Source organism: Salmo salar, chromosome ssa01, assembly GCF_905237065.1.
Source record: "Salmo salar chromosome ssa01, Ssal_v3.1, whole genome shotgun sequence".
NCBI classification, from domain to species: Eukaryota; Metazoa; Chordata; class Actinopteri; order Salmoniformes; family Salmonidae; genus Salmo; species Salmo salar.
The window spans coordinates 141,082,232-141,095,339 of record NC_059442.1 but is presented as its reverse complement, the minus strand read 5'-3'; the positions used below and the strand labels follow the sequence as shown (position 1 = coordinate 141,095,339).

The 13,108-nt window shown below is 43.5% G+C and overlaps 1 protein-coding gene across 11 annotated transcripts in view; it reads left to right on the top strand.

Annotated features, from left to right (window-relative positions):
* The window catches only part of LOC106565973 (regulator of G-protein signaling 3), a 202,382-nt gene extending 189,709 nt beyond the window's left edge, over nucleotides 1-12,673 (top strand). For 8 of the 11 annotated variants that reach the window (XM_014133716.2, XM_014133701.2, XM_014133709.2 and 5 more), the window contains 4 exons: nucleotides 6,971-7,072; nucleotides 8,616-8,677; nucleotides 9,820-9,986; nucleotides 10,629-12,673. In XM_014133716.2, coding sequence (XP_013989191.2) covers nucleotides 6,971-7,072; nucleotides 8,616-8,677; nucleotides 9,820-9,986; nucleotides 10,629-10,829 — 532 coding nt within the window. In that variant the 3' untranslated portion in view covers nucleotides 10,830-12,673. Of the gene's footprint in view, nucleotides 1-358; nucleotides 645-6,068; nucleotides 6,722-6,970; nucleotides 7,073-8,615; nucleotides 8,678-9,819; nucleotides 9,987-10,628 lie in introns of those variants that run through there. The other 3 variants (XM_014133774.2, XM_014133783.2, XR_006757932.1) reach the window with 3 other exon arrangements.
* The last annotated feature ends 435 nt before the right edge of the window (nucleotides 12,674-13,108 follow it).

The following is a 13,108-nucleotide window of genomic DNA, read 5'->3' as shown; positions in this document are numbered from 1 at the left end:
CACACACACACACACACCAGAAGAAAGGATAACATTTCACTAGATGTGCTAGTATAAAATCCACCTGTTGTTGTGCTACATGACAGAAACAAAATGAAACGGTGGAAATTGATTTTTGAGTCATCTCTAGTTATGTCTGCTAGTGATAGTGAAGATGGTTGTCATATTGCTGTAGTAGTAGTAATAGCTTGTTCTACCAGGTCAATAGTAGTTGTTGCAGCATTTGTAATAGTCTAGTATTAGAGGGTTTACTACTTGCTGTTGCAGAGGTAATAGCAGTAACAGGTGTAGTTGTAACAGTAGTAGCTATTAAGTGGTTATATATTTGTGAAAGCGAAAGCATTTCCTACCCCATAAAACCCAGGCTTGTCCGGGCTTAGACAGAATGCAGCTCCATCCTCTCAGAATAACACCTTGTGATTGGGTGAGCCTTGAGCCCGCCTCCCCTGGCCCCTGGACTATATAAAGCTACAGCAGAACCTCTCCGGGTTAGAGGAATGTGACAACTGAATTACCCCTGCCCCGAGCACAGCGCTCTGACGCTCTGACACACACACTGTACACACAGGACTACACACAGGACCCTAAAGACTTGTGCCCATGTTCCCTGCTATGGTTGACTTCTCGGAGAAGTACCTGGAAAGGTAAGAAGTTGGAACCCATGGGTGGTATGCTCTGTGTGCTCTCTGCTGCATTAGGAAGAAGTAGGGAGAGGGAGGGAGAGAAGGAGGGAGATGATGTTTTAGGCTCTGTGGGGTACTACTGAAAAGCTGTTAGGAGGCCAGCTGACCTCTCTTCTGAATCTCATTTGCCAGTCGCTGGGTGAGAGGACTCCCGTGTGATTAAAACTATTTTGAGGAGACCTCAACTTGTAGCTAAAGATTGGCCTTGTCTTTTAATAATCGGCCTGGATTTCTTATGTGGTCTCTGTGGTTTGTTAGGTGGGTAATGTTGATAATTTAGATTTACATTTGGCAGATGGCTCAGTTAAGGGGGGACGGGTCCGTGCAGTGTTGATTTATACATACTGAACAATGTAGGACAATTCCTATGTTCAGCATTTGCTTTGGTTAGAAAAGAACGTACTACTGTATTTCCAGACAGAATTCAGATGCTCTCAGGCGCTCATGCAAAGGCACATTTCTGTCCCAGTGTGTTTGCCTGCTCTGTTTTTAAACAGCCTACCTCTATGCCATAGAACGACTCTGGAAACCCACATTCTTATTTACTCTGTGGTAAAAGAACGTCAGGAGCCTACTGTCTCTTGCTCCGTGATATCCTCATGTTGTTGTTGTTGTTGTTGTTGTACTCATAGTGGGGAATAACAGGGACATGTGCAGCTATGCCATGTTATGCAGACACACACACACACACACACACACACACACACACACACACACACACACACACACACACACACATACACAGACACACACACACACACATACACATACACAGACACACAGACACACAGACACACACACATTAAAACTTGAAACTTGAAACAAACACACAGACACACAGAGGCGAGGTATGTGTGTGTTCTGTGTACACGGTGCAGGGCCAGGCACATAATCTACTGCAAACAGCCAGAGTGGCAGACGGGGCAAAAACAAGCCCAAAGGCTACCTCCTATCCCTCTACCCTCTACGCCCTCCCCTGGCTGTAGGTGGATGGGGGCTGCCTGGAGGTGTCGAGAGGGGATCCAGTACACCGTGGGAAACAGAGCCACCGGGTGGAACAGGAAGGTGGGATGTATAAGGGATCCACTTCAAAGCAACAGCAGCTGTGTTTTAACAAGCCTGACGAACTGACATGGTGGAAACATCTAGTACAGTAGGTCAGAGCAGGACTGACTGTAGGCACCAGACAATGGGTGCTGATAGGCAGGCGTTTTCTTTGATTCTTTAGTGGGACTTGACAGTAATATGCATTTGTGCATCTTTCATGCTCCTATACATGTATAACTGTGTAGTACATTGGTGAAAGTCACCCAGTAAAATATTAGTTGAGTAAAAGTCTTAAAGTATTTGGTTTAATATATATTTAAATGTGCACTTTGCAGAAATCACTTCGCCATATCCTCATTGCTAAAATTCTAATAGTTAGCCTAATTTCAGTTTACGTGACAGCAATTATAGTGTAGAGAATCATTGTACCATCCTAACCGCTGTGAAATTTATTTTCAATTACCAAAAATATTGTTTTCAGCTGTTTGAAGCTGGTGTACAAAACCGGACATAAAATATGCAAAAATGAAATTTAAGAATGGGGAGCATAGAAATAGCGCACATACTGCTTCTTAGACTTGCTTTCAATGAGAATGACAGACCTATAACTGATATTTCTATGTGAATTTGGTCCGTAGCCCAAAAAGTTACATATTGCAGCTTTAAGTATCAAAAGTAAATCTAATTGCTGAAATATACTTGACTTCAACGGGATTGGTGTCCCGTCCACGGGACGGTTGAGCAAACGTAGGCTAATGCGATTAGCATGAGGTTGTAAGTAACAAGAACATTTCCCAGGACATAGACATATCTGATATTGGCAGAAAGCTTAAATTCTTGTTAATCTAACTTCACTGTCCAATTTACGGTAGCTATTACAGTGAAAGAATACCATGCTATTGTTTGAGGAGAGTGCACAATTTTGAACATGAAAGTTATTAATAAACAAATTAGGCACATTTGGGCAGTCTTGATACAACATTTGAAGAGAAATGCAATGGTTCCATTGGATCAGTCTAAAACTGTGCACATACACTGATGCCATCTAGTGGCCAAAATCTAAATTGCACCTGGGCTGGAATAATACATTATGGCCTTTCTCTTGCATTTCAAAGATGATGGTACAAAAAAAATACAAAAGAATGGTTGGTTTTTTCTTTGTATTATATTTTACTAGATCTTTTGTGTTATATTCTACTACATTCCTTTCACATTTCCATATACTTAAAGTTCTTTCCTTTCAAATGGTACCAAGAATATGCATATCCTTGCTTCAGGGCCTGAGCTACAGGCAGTTAGATTTGGGTATGTCATTTTAGGCGAAAATTGAAAAAAAATGTCTAATCCTGTATCAAAAGTAAAAATATAAATAATTACAAATTCCTTATTTTAATCAAACCAGACGGCACCCTTTTCTTGTTTTTATTTATTTACGGATAGCCAGGAGCACACTCCAACACGCAGACATAATTTACAAATGAAGCATGTGTGTTTAGTGAGTCCGCCAGATCAGAGGCAGTATGGATGACCAGGGACGTTCTCTTGATAAGTGCGTGAACTGGACCATTTTCCTATCCTTTCCTGTCCTGGGTGCTAAGGAAAGTGTATGGAGTAAAAAGTTTGTTATTTTCTTTAGGAATGTACTGAAAAGTAAAAGTTGTCAAAACTTTCAATTGTAGTACAGATACCCCCAAATACTTCAGTAAAAATACTTTAAAGTAGTACTTAAGTGCTTTACACATGGGTACTATACTATGTTATTACTTTGTTGTTGCACATTTCTAGTACATCAATGCAGTGCTTTATCTCTCTATGTGATCTAATGTTGGTGTTGACATGCCCCCCTGTAGCCCCCGTGATTGTTAGTCAGTCAGTCAGTCAGGCAGTCACAGTCTAGCACATCTACAGTGCATTTGCAGTGTGTCTCTCTGCACCTCCCCAGCGCTCCAGCTCTCCCCTTGAGTTCTTAGTGCTTAGCTAGCTAGAGATCCCTGGGAGCGTGGCCCAGTTTCACGGTACCAGTATTAGCTTGGAGAGAGGCTATTACTGTCTCTAATGTGAGCCAGGAGAAGTGGGAATAACACAGAGACCTGAGATAATTGCAGCGCCAAAGACCCTCCAGCCCACTCTACACGGACACAAGCACGCACACACACACACACACGTCTCTGCCCGGCAGATAGGGAACATGGGAGGTAACAGAAGTATTTTCTGGATGGATGGGATTAGAGAGCATCTCCCATAGAGGGATGTGGCCATTTTTAAAGCAGATTACCCTGTCAGGGTTAGGGCTATGTTTAACGAAGAGAGGAACACACAGAATGTCTTCCACTGCTGCTGGTGGGTGGGCGATTAGCTCTGTAGCCGGGGTATGTTATGCAGAGTTAGGAGTGGTGGGAGAGGGGTTGAGGGTTAAATGCAGGAGACAAAGAGATGAGACAAGGAGAGCAGACAATGCTGGGCTCTCTCTCTCTCTCTCTCTCTCTCCTCACATTCCATTGATCCCCTCTCCTCTTGCCCCTTCACCTCTTTGCATTACCAGTTGTTCTCCCAGCAGGTTGTTTGTTTTCTTGGGGTAGCTAGCCTGGGGGCAGGGGGCCTGACGACACCCAGCCGTGTGGTGAACAAGCTAACTGAGCTGTGTAGAATGTGTCCCCTGCCTGCCCTTTGTGGATGTGTGGCTGTGGTGTCTTCCCTGTGCCGAATGGGAACTCTGATACTGGCCTTTGCTGTAGCCCTCAGGCCCTCAGGCCCAGTGTATGAGCTAATAATCACAGAAGCAACGTGATGGATGGCCGTGGCCAGAGAGCTGCCATGTGCGTAACCTCCTTATCACTGCCTCAGCCTAAGACGCGTTTCAGCAGCCTCACATGTGCTTGGCTCTCGATAACACGTATAGACTCATGGCATAGGTTTATAGAATGGCATTAACACAAACAAGTAGGGTATTCAACTACTGAAACTTTGAGATGGTTTGAATGGATTGTAGGATGGTCTGTTAAGCAAAATTACATTTTACTGTAGTTTTCATCACTATAGTGTAGTTTATTCCCCTGCAAAAACGGTGAGATTTGTAAATCCGAAGGGGATTTTTTACTATCATCATCTTTTAATACCAAACAATTGAATGTTATTAGTTATTATTCTGCTACAGTACATTAAAATGTTGAGAATGGAGGGCCATATCTCTGTAGTACACTAATCCAGCCAGAAAGTGGCGATGTAGAGTTGTGAATTCAGATCCCTCTCCCAGTTCTCACTGACCAGTGTTCACAGCCCTGTGATATATTTCCACCCAGCCCGGACCAGCGGAGTTCACTCAAGTTGTATTGAAACCAGACCTGCATAATAAATGGTATCATTAAGCTTGCAAATATTTTCCAGGGCTCATAAAAAACGAGTCCCTTTTCTCACATACGTTGGCATGGCACCCCTATTCGGCTTTAACCTCACATAGTTATAAGCCAAACGGCGATGGACACAAAATATAGAGCAATCAAATACATTCCACTTCTCTATGATGATTTTATGCCTTTCTAAAACAGCTTTTTATTTGAGGTAGTGATCACTTCAGACTGGTGACTGTGGGTTGTTGAGAGAAAAACTGTGCCAGAGGTAGAGTGTAATGTTTTTAATGTTTTTCACCACATCAACAACCCAATTTTACTCCACACTAGAGCTAGCTCCTCATCTGGATAGAGCATGGTTTAATACAGCCCTACTCTGGAATATTAAAATCATGCCCATTGCAACACCTATAACCTTTTATGGTGCCGTGTTAAAGATCACCTTCTGTTTTTAGATGAATCACAATGGCTGCTAAGCCTGTCACCCAGATAGCCCTAAAAAAATACACACTAATCAGGGACAGGATTTTAGAAAAAGATTGTTCACATTCCTGGAGGTCCGCCTTTTTTTATTTTTTACAATCAATTTCCTGATCTCGCTCAGTGAGAAATGCAGAGACATCCGGTGTCAGGGGGACGGGATGGAGGGGTTTGCACATGGTCCATTCTCTCTCTATCTCTCTCTCTGGCTGGAGGATCACCCTCTCTCTCCCATCCTGCTGAAGAGATAGGAGAGGAGAGAAGAAGTTCTGTCTTGTAGCCTTCAGAGCCACTTCCAGAAGATTCGCCACGAGGAGACAATAACCCTCTAACCAGCCCCAGCTTGAGGACATGTATATATATATATATATATATATATATATATATATACTTTTTTTATGGCTGGAAACCCCACATGATCAGGTGCACAGAGAGGGCCTTTGGATACTGGCAGAGAGGGTGAGGGTGTACATATGTACAGTATGCATGTGTGTGTTTAAATGTGTGTGTGTTAGCGTTTATACTGAATGTGTGTGTGTTTTCAGGCTCCAAATATTAAATGCTTTTTTTTGGTTTGGTGGTCTCACTGGGGCTCTTGGTGGCATTAGGCCAGCTGACAGTGACTAGGACAGCGGCGTGTTAGCGCGTGAGCTAATAGCTAATACACAGTGGAAATCAACCAGGAAATGGGAATCGTGTGGGGTCGTGTCCCTTTGAGGAAGCATGTGAGGTCAGAGGGAGGAGCCAGGAGCCAGCCAGGGATTGTTGGAAAGCATGGAAGACTAGGGTCTCTGGGGAGATGGTGATGGGAAACGGAGTTGCAGGGTGTTGTTGATGGTGGGGGGTATAGTTTGGGTGATGGGGGTGCAGCTGTGCACCGTGTCCCATCCCGAGGGCCCCGGCCCTGGGTTATCTCCCTCTCAGGGTCCCTTTCGGCACCTGGAGAATGGTGTGATCGCGCAGAGGAGTGAGTCTCTCCTCCTTCACTGCCAGATTCACTCACTCCCTGCATAAGGACCTGCCAGGGATAGAACTAGAGGAGAGATATATTGAAAGAAGACATTGACAACGGAGAGGGAGAGATACTAGCTGTCACTGTGCTGTAACTTCCACTGGACACCACTCTACTCTACTGCACTTGAATATCCTGCTGAAGTCTGAAATGTATACAGCCCTGGCACTTTTTCCCTTTTCTGATTTTGAGCATACGGAACTGATCTGAACCACTGGAGTTTGTCTTTAAACTTGAGCTGTGTTTACCATGACTTGGATTGAATTGTTTTGTTTTTAATTTCTGGAAGACTCAACCCCCTTCTCCCCAGTTGGTCTCTCCACATCCCTTTCTTCATTCTCTCTGTTTTTCTCTCTCCATTTCTTTCTTTCTTTCTTTCTCTCTGTCCTTCCAATACTCAGGGCCAAAGACATGAAGAACCGGCTTGCTTTCCTGAGGAGGAGGAATGAGTCTCCCGGAAGCAACCCTGCTGGAAAATTCGACAAGTCCTTGAAGTCAGTAAAGTGAGTTTTTTTGTTTGCAACTATGTGTGTTTGTCAGTGTGTTTGTCGTGTGTGTTTGTCACATGCCCGCTTTCTGGGTCTCACCCCAGCTGGTGATGACTTGGCTCAGAGAGACAGACTATTTAGCACTGTGAAGAAGTGCTTGTAAAGCCACTGAGAGAAAGACAGAAGTGAAGGAGGGAAGAAAGGAGGAGTGCTAACTGATTAATTACGTCTCAATGTGTTTAACGATCTCTGGTTGATCCGTAAGCTAAGACGGATGTGATAGCCGTTACAGGTTAGGCAGATGTTATGGCTTTGGTTAAGGCAGCCATATAGTTCTTTTATGTTCCTATTTCTACCTGTTTAAATAGAGAATGTTTCAGAGAGTGTATCTCTATTAGATTTGATGTATGTGTTCTGGTGGTTGATTTTGAGTTGTAACACTGTGAAATATTGATGGATCAGTGATGGGTCAACTCTTGTAACAGAGCGATAGGTCCAGTCAGACTACAACAACATCCATGGTTACATGTCTATTTCTATACTGTAGCTATATGGCTAGTTTGATTGACAAAACTGATCCTGGTCCTGTTCAATGGCTAATGTATGTCTAATGTATAGTCTGCCATTACGTCTTTAGAGTATGCTCGCTTGAACACAAGCTGCATCTACTCAACTGCTATTTAAAATAAATTCAAGCGTGCATAATGTAATAAATATCGCCCAGCAACTGTAACAGAGCGAGCAGGAGGTCCATTTGTTTGCATATGTGAAAGTAGTCAGTCATACATTATACTGCATTATGCAATGTTGTAGAGAGAGACATACATGTTTTGTCCACAGACAGAGAGAGAGACAGAGAGACAGAGAGAGAGAGAGAGAGAGAGAGAGAGAGAGAGAGAGAGAGAGAGAGAGAGAGAGAGAGAGAGAGAGAGAGAGATTTAATTAATTCACAGAACCAGTTGCAACAGTAACTGATAAAAATGTAAATAAGGTAGAAAATGGAAACAAGGAACCAGTAGTGTCTCTGCATGTAGTGTTATTAGAATGGATTCAAATGGTTGGGTCCTATATTCCTCTGTTGCCATTTCAATAAGGCTGCATATGTGTTGAAGGAGAAGAAGTTTATCCTGTATCAGAGAGCAGAGCGAATGAGGGAAGCAAGGGGCGGGCATAAAAGCTGGGGGGTGGACCCTCAGGTTCAAACCCTCTCCCCATTGGCCGGCTTAGTCCCTCCCCTCCCTGCCTCCTGAGCTGCAGTGAGAGGGAGTATAAGATGAGTAGTCTAGTGGAGGAAGTTAGACAGTTTTAGGCACACACACTCATACCGACTCACACACGCTCGCTCACACACAGCCCCAGAGCGCCAGAGTGTGAAAGAGAGAAAAACAAAGAAAGAGAGAATAAGAAGAAAGGAATAGTAATTGAACAGAGGACTAGCCGAAGGACCCCACTGACGCCCCTTACCAGTACAGTGGAGCACAGAGCTTCGGATGGGTCACACTATGAGAAACCTGGCAGAGATGGGCTTGCTAAAGAACCGCTCCGCTTTCATTTGCAGGCCCACCCCGGAGGAGGCACTCAAATGGGGGGAATCTCTGGACAAGCTGCTGGCCCATAAATGTAAGTTTGCCTTTCCTTCTTATCTTCTCCTTCTTTATTCTCTCCATCCATGTAATCAATCTAACCCAGGGGCATAAAGGAAATGACTAATGCCCATCTGGGTTGATTGCCATATGGTCCAATGTGGGTCTGGTTTAAGTTGAACTGAAACATGGGGAACAATTGCATTGATTATGAATAAGGAACAATGTGCATGTGTTTTTTGGGGGGGGGGTGTCTGGTACGGGTTGTAAATATGCTCATATTGACGTGCATTAAGCATGCATGCCTTGCTTGTGCTTGTTGCTTTTGCGAAGTGAATTCAGTGTGTGTGTGCGTTGTTGCACGCCTGGAGTGAATGGGCAGTCTGTTGAGGCACTCTGCTGCAGCTCTCCCACTAATCCCAGTGGATGAATAGAACCATGCATTAGTGTATGGGGAGAGCGACCAGATTATAGGCTAGGTGGCTGATAGAGAGAGGGAGAGAGAATGCTTCAGAGTAGTGTTACTATATTTATATGCTTCCATAATTCATAGCCTTGGTCTGAGTGCTGTGGGGTTGGTTGTTAAAATCCCTATTCAACTCCCTCTCTTAGCGGAACAACACTTTAGTGAGACAACACTTGAATCCCATTCTTTTCCTCCCTTTGCTCTTAGTGTAATGTAATCAGCCCAGGGGGGTTCATGTGAACGGAAAGGTGTGTGCAACCAGGCAGGGTGGGAATCTGCTTCCTGCTATTCATATCCTGCTGATGGCTTTTCCTTAAGTAATTAAAAACACCAATCCCAATAGCCAAAGCAACAGAAATGTATTGACAAGCAAACTGACCCCACCTAGAACAAGAAAGGCTTCTCTTTGTTCAGAGACGACATTGAAAAAGGCTTTCCAATTACTGGTGTCGATGACAGGAAAAAGTAACAGAGTATAGTGTAGGGTCAGTGGGGTGATGCTGGATAATTGTTGCATATGGGAGGTGACTGGATAGGTGTCTCGGAGGTGACTGCATGCTGGCTTTAGTCCCCTTTTTAACAGCGTGATTCAATGGACTTGGCTACTGTGCTATTTTAGGTAGTCTCCCACATTGAGAGAGATGCCGCTGTGTTGCCATGGCTCTCCAGTCACATCCACTAACCCACACCTCTGTCTTTCATCTTCCTTTCAGATGGTCTGGCAGCATTCAGAGCTTTCCTGCGAACAGAGTTCAGCGAAGAGAATCTGGAATTCTGGCTAGCATGCGAGGATTACAAAAAGATTAAGTCGCAATCCAAGATGGCGTCCAAAGCCAAGAAAGTATTTGCTGAATACATCGCCATCCAGTCTTGTAAAGAGGTGAGCAGCAATCCCCATACAAACACAGACCCGTACCCACAAGGGATGGTGGAAAATACCATTAAACAGTCATTTACCCTCTCCAGCCATTAGGCAATGTTTATACCTAAATGAGCTCTCCATTTCCATTTTCCAAATTGTTTACTTTGACTTACTGGAAAAGACTTAGTCAGCGGCCCCTCAATTAAGATAGTGTTCTCTAATCCCAACCTCACTCATCTTGATTCAGCCTTTATACGAATGTCCGCTTCTAACTCCTGCCTGACAGAAACTAGGCCATGAATGAACTTGTTCCTGCTGTAAATAGAAAAAGCTGTGATTTTGGCAGGCCCCCTCAGCATTGTTCCCCTGCTAAAGATGTTAGGTGATGAATGTGTAATGCCTGTCAGAAGGTGCTCCCACAAGGGAACGAGTGAGCTGGAGAGGACGTGAGATCATTCCAGACAAACTGGCTTTCTTTGGCCGCCTGACATGCACCAAATAGACTCCCTCACTTTTCTCCTTTCCCTTTTTGTTTCAAACCTGGAGAGCTGGGTAGAAACTTCAAATCACAAATCAGCCCCAACAGCTTGAACCAGTTATCAGTAGCACTGAAACTAACCTGTTCTGCTGCTTATTCCCTTCTCTCGTTCCCTTTCTCAGGTGAACTTGGACTCGTACACCCGAGAGCACACCAAGGACAACCTTCAGAATGTGACGCGCTCCTGCTTTGACTTGGCCCAGCGCAGGATATATGGCCTGATGGAGAAGGACTCGTACCCCCGCTTCCTCCGCTCAGAACTCTACATGGACTTAGTCAACCAGAAGAAGGCCAGCACCACGTCCACCTCCTCATCGTCGTAAACACACAGAGATCGAGAGAGAAAGTGAGAGACGATGACGAAAGAGAGAAGACATTGACTTGAAAGCAGGGGGAGGTTGATTTTCTTATACGTTCGCTGTTTTGTTTCTGCCATCTTCCTGTCCGACTATAATTTGGGTGTGAGAGAGACAGCAAACTAGGCTGTGGCATTGAGGGGATGTTGTTTACACAACGACCATAATGACGGGCCGATGGTGGATGGATGAAGGGATGGAGAGGAGAGCCCAGTCAGGACAGCTGGTCAAGTCATGTGACGGCTGGACGCTTCTCTGATCACTCTCATTGATAATTGATCACTGTCTGTGGTTCATAACGATATATGTTGGTTTGTCCGGACGTACTGTAGAAAGGATGGGGTGCTGAAACCTCCGCAGACATGAAGACAGTCCGGTACTGTTTTGGCGCTTTTGTTGATATTTTCCTTCTTTTTTTTTTACACCCCCCCATCCTCCTCCTCCTTTAGAGCCAGTTCAAATGCTGTTGGTACGACGCAAAGGTTTGTTTTGTCCTAGATTCTCAATGTCTCACAATGCATTCATGACCATTTCCAAACGGGCTTGCGAGAAAAAGGAGAAACGTGATAGCTGGATCAATGTCTGGATGACTGGACGAAAAGCCGCTTTTTGTCCGGTTTTGTATCTTTTTTTCTGTTCAAGGTGTACACAACTCTCTCAAGCACAGTCAGCATCTGTTCTGTTCAGCACTCTCTCAGAGGGTCTCACCTTATCGCATTCATCCAAATAATACAGCAAAAGACACTGCGAGACAGAGGGAAAAGAGAGAGAGAAAGATGGAAAAATACCAACAATGGAACGGACCAAAACTGCAAAAGCAGAGATGTGCCACTCTCACTCAAAAAGACTTGCTGCCTGTCTCCAAAGACCGTCGAAAAAAGAGAAGTAACACTTGACTGTGTTCTGATAAGCAATTCATTGTAGCGCCACCTAGACTCAACGAGGCAGCATTCTCAGGACATTAAGGCACTTGACTATGAAGCTTCCAAGCTTGATTTTATTGTTATTCATTTTTGTTTTTACACAGAAAATGTCTTTTTTTTATCGTTTTAAGTTCAAACCTGCACTCCATAAGTATACTGAGCAATACTGTTGGGAGGTTGCTCTTTTCATAGACATAAAAAATGTAATAAATGCTTCACCTGTACAAAGGTCTGCCTATTTATTTAGATATCTTGCTGGATGCTTCACCCATTGCACTCAGATGAAAGCTCTCCCTTCCCCTAACCACAAACCAGGTCCACCGCTGTCCTGACTTTAAGTGCAATATGTTTTTGTTTATTTTCCTTTTTTTCCATTTTTATCAGAAAGACAATGTCTTGAGCTCTGTATTATACACTTTATTTGTAAGAGTTGTGTTGCAAAATTCTGCTATAAAGTTGATTTACAGTTTAAGTAATTAATCAAGAATAGATACATGAATTAAGCAAGTCATTCTAACTGTGTACCCTGGCAGCAGGCAGCTAGGGGTTAAGGATGTACATATAATTCTTTAAGAAAATAAAGAAAAAACAAGAAAAAAACAAGAGGTTTCACTTGTATTGAGCTGGAACCTGGCTGTATCTATGTAAATATGAGAGACTCAAAGCTATAAGATGACATGTATTGTTATAAAAATGAGGAAGGGTGGCTACGGTCTGCCCTTTCCTGGTCATACACTGCTTGTCAGGAGTTTTCTGAAATGTATTTGATCATTTTCATTGTTTACAATTCAAACGCATCTCCCAAGATAGCAAGCGAAAAAGACAATAGAAATACATTTGGTGTTATTGCTGAAAATAAATAAAACAACCAGCTGGTGAAATAATAAATAATGTCTCTGAATTTTAATTCGCTGTGAATTGTATGTCATATCAGTATGTCCACTTTGTTACATGTTGCTAATCCAAAACAATTAGCTGGAGAAGAAATACATATGCATATCCAACATCTATTACAGTATGAGCGCCAATGTACTAACCACATACTACACAACAGTATTAAAAGATAGCCTGGGTACCTGGGCTCTGTATATTGTGCACATACAGTACAGTGTGTACAAAAAGACTGCAAAAATAAACATCAATGGAGGAGGAGGCAATCCCTTCTTTAATTTTTTTATTTAACTAGGCAAGTCAGTTAACCTCCCTGGGCAAGGCAGGACGCTTGCGTCCCACCTACTCAACAGCCAGTGGAATCGTGTGGCGCAAAATACAAATACCTCATAAATGCTATAACTTCAATTTCTCAAACATATGACTATTTTA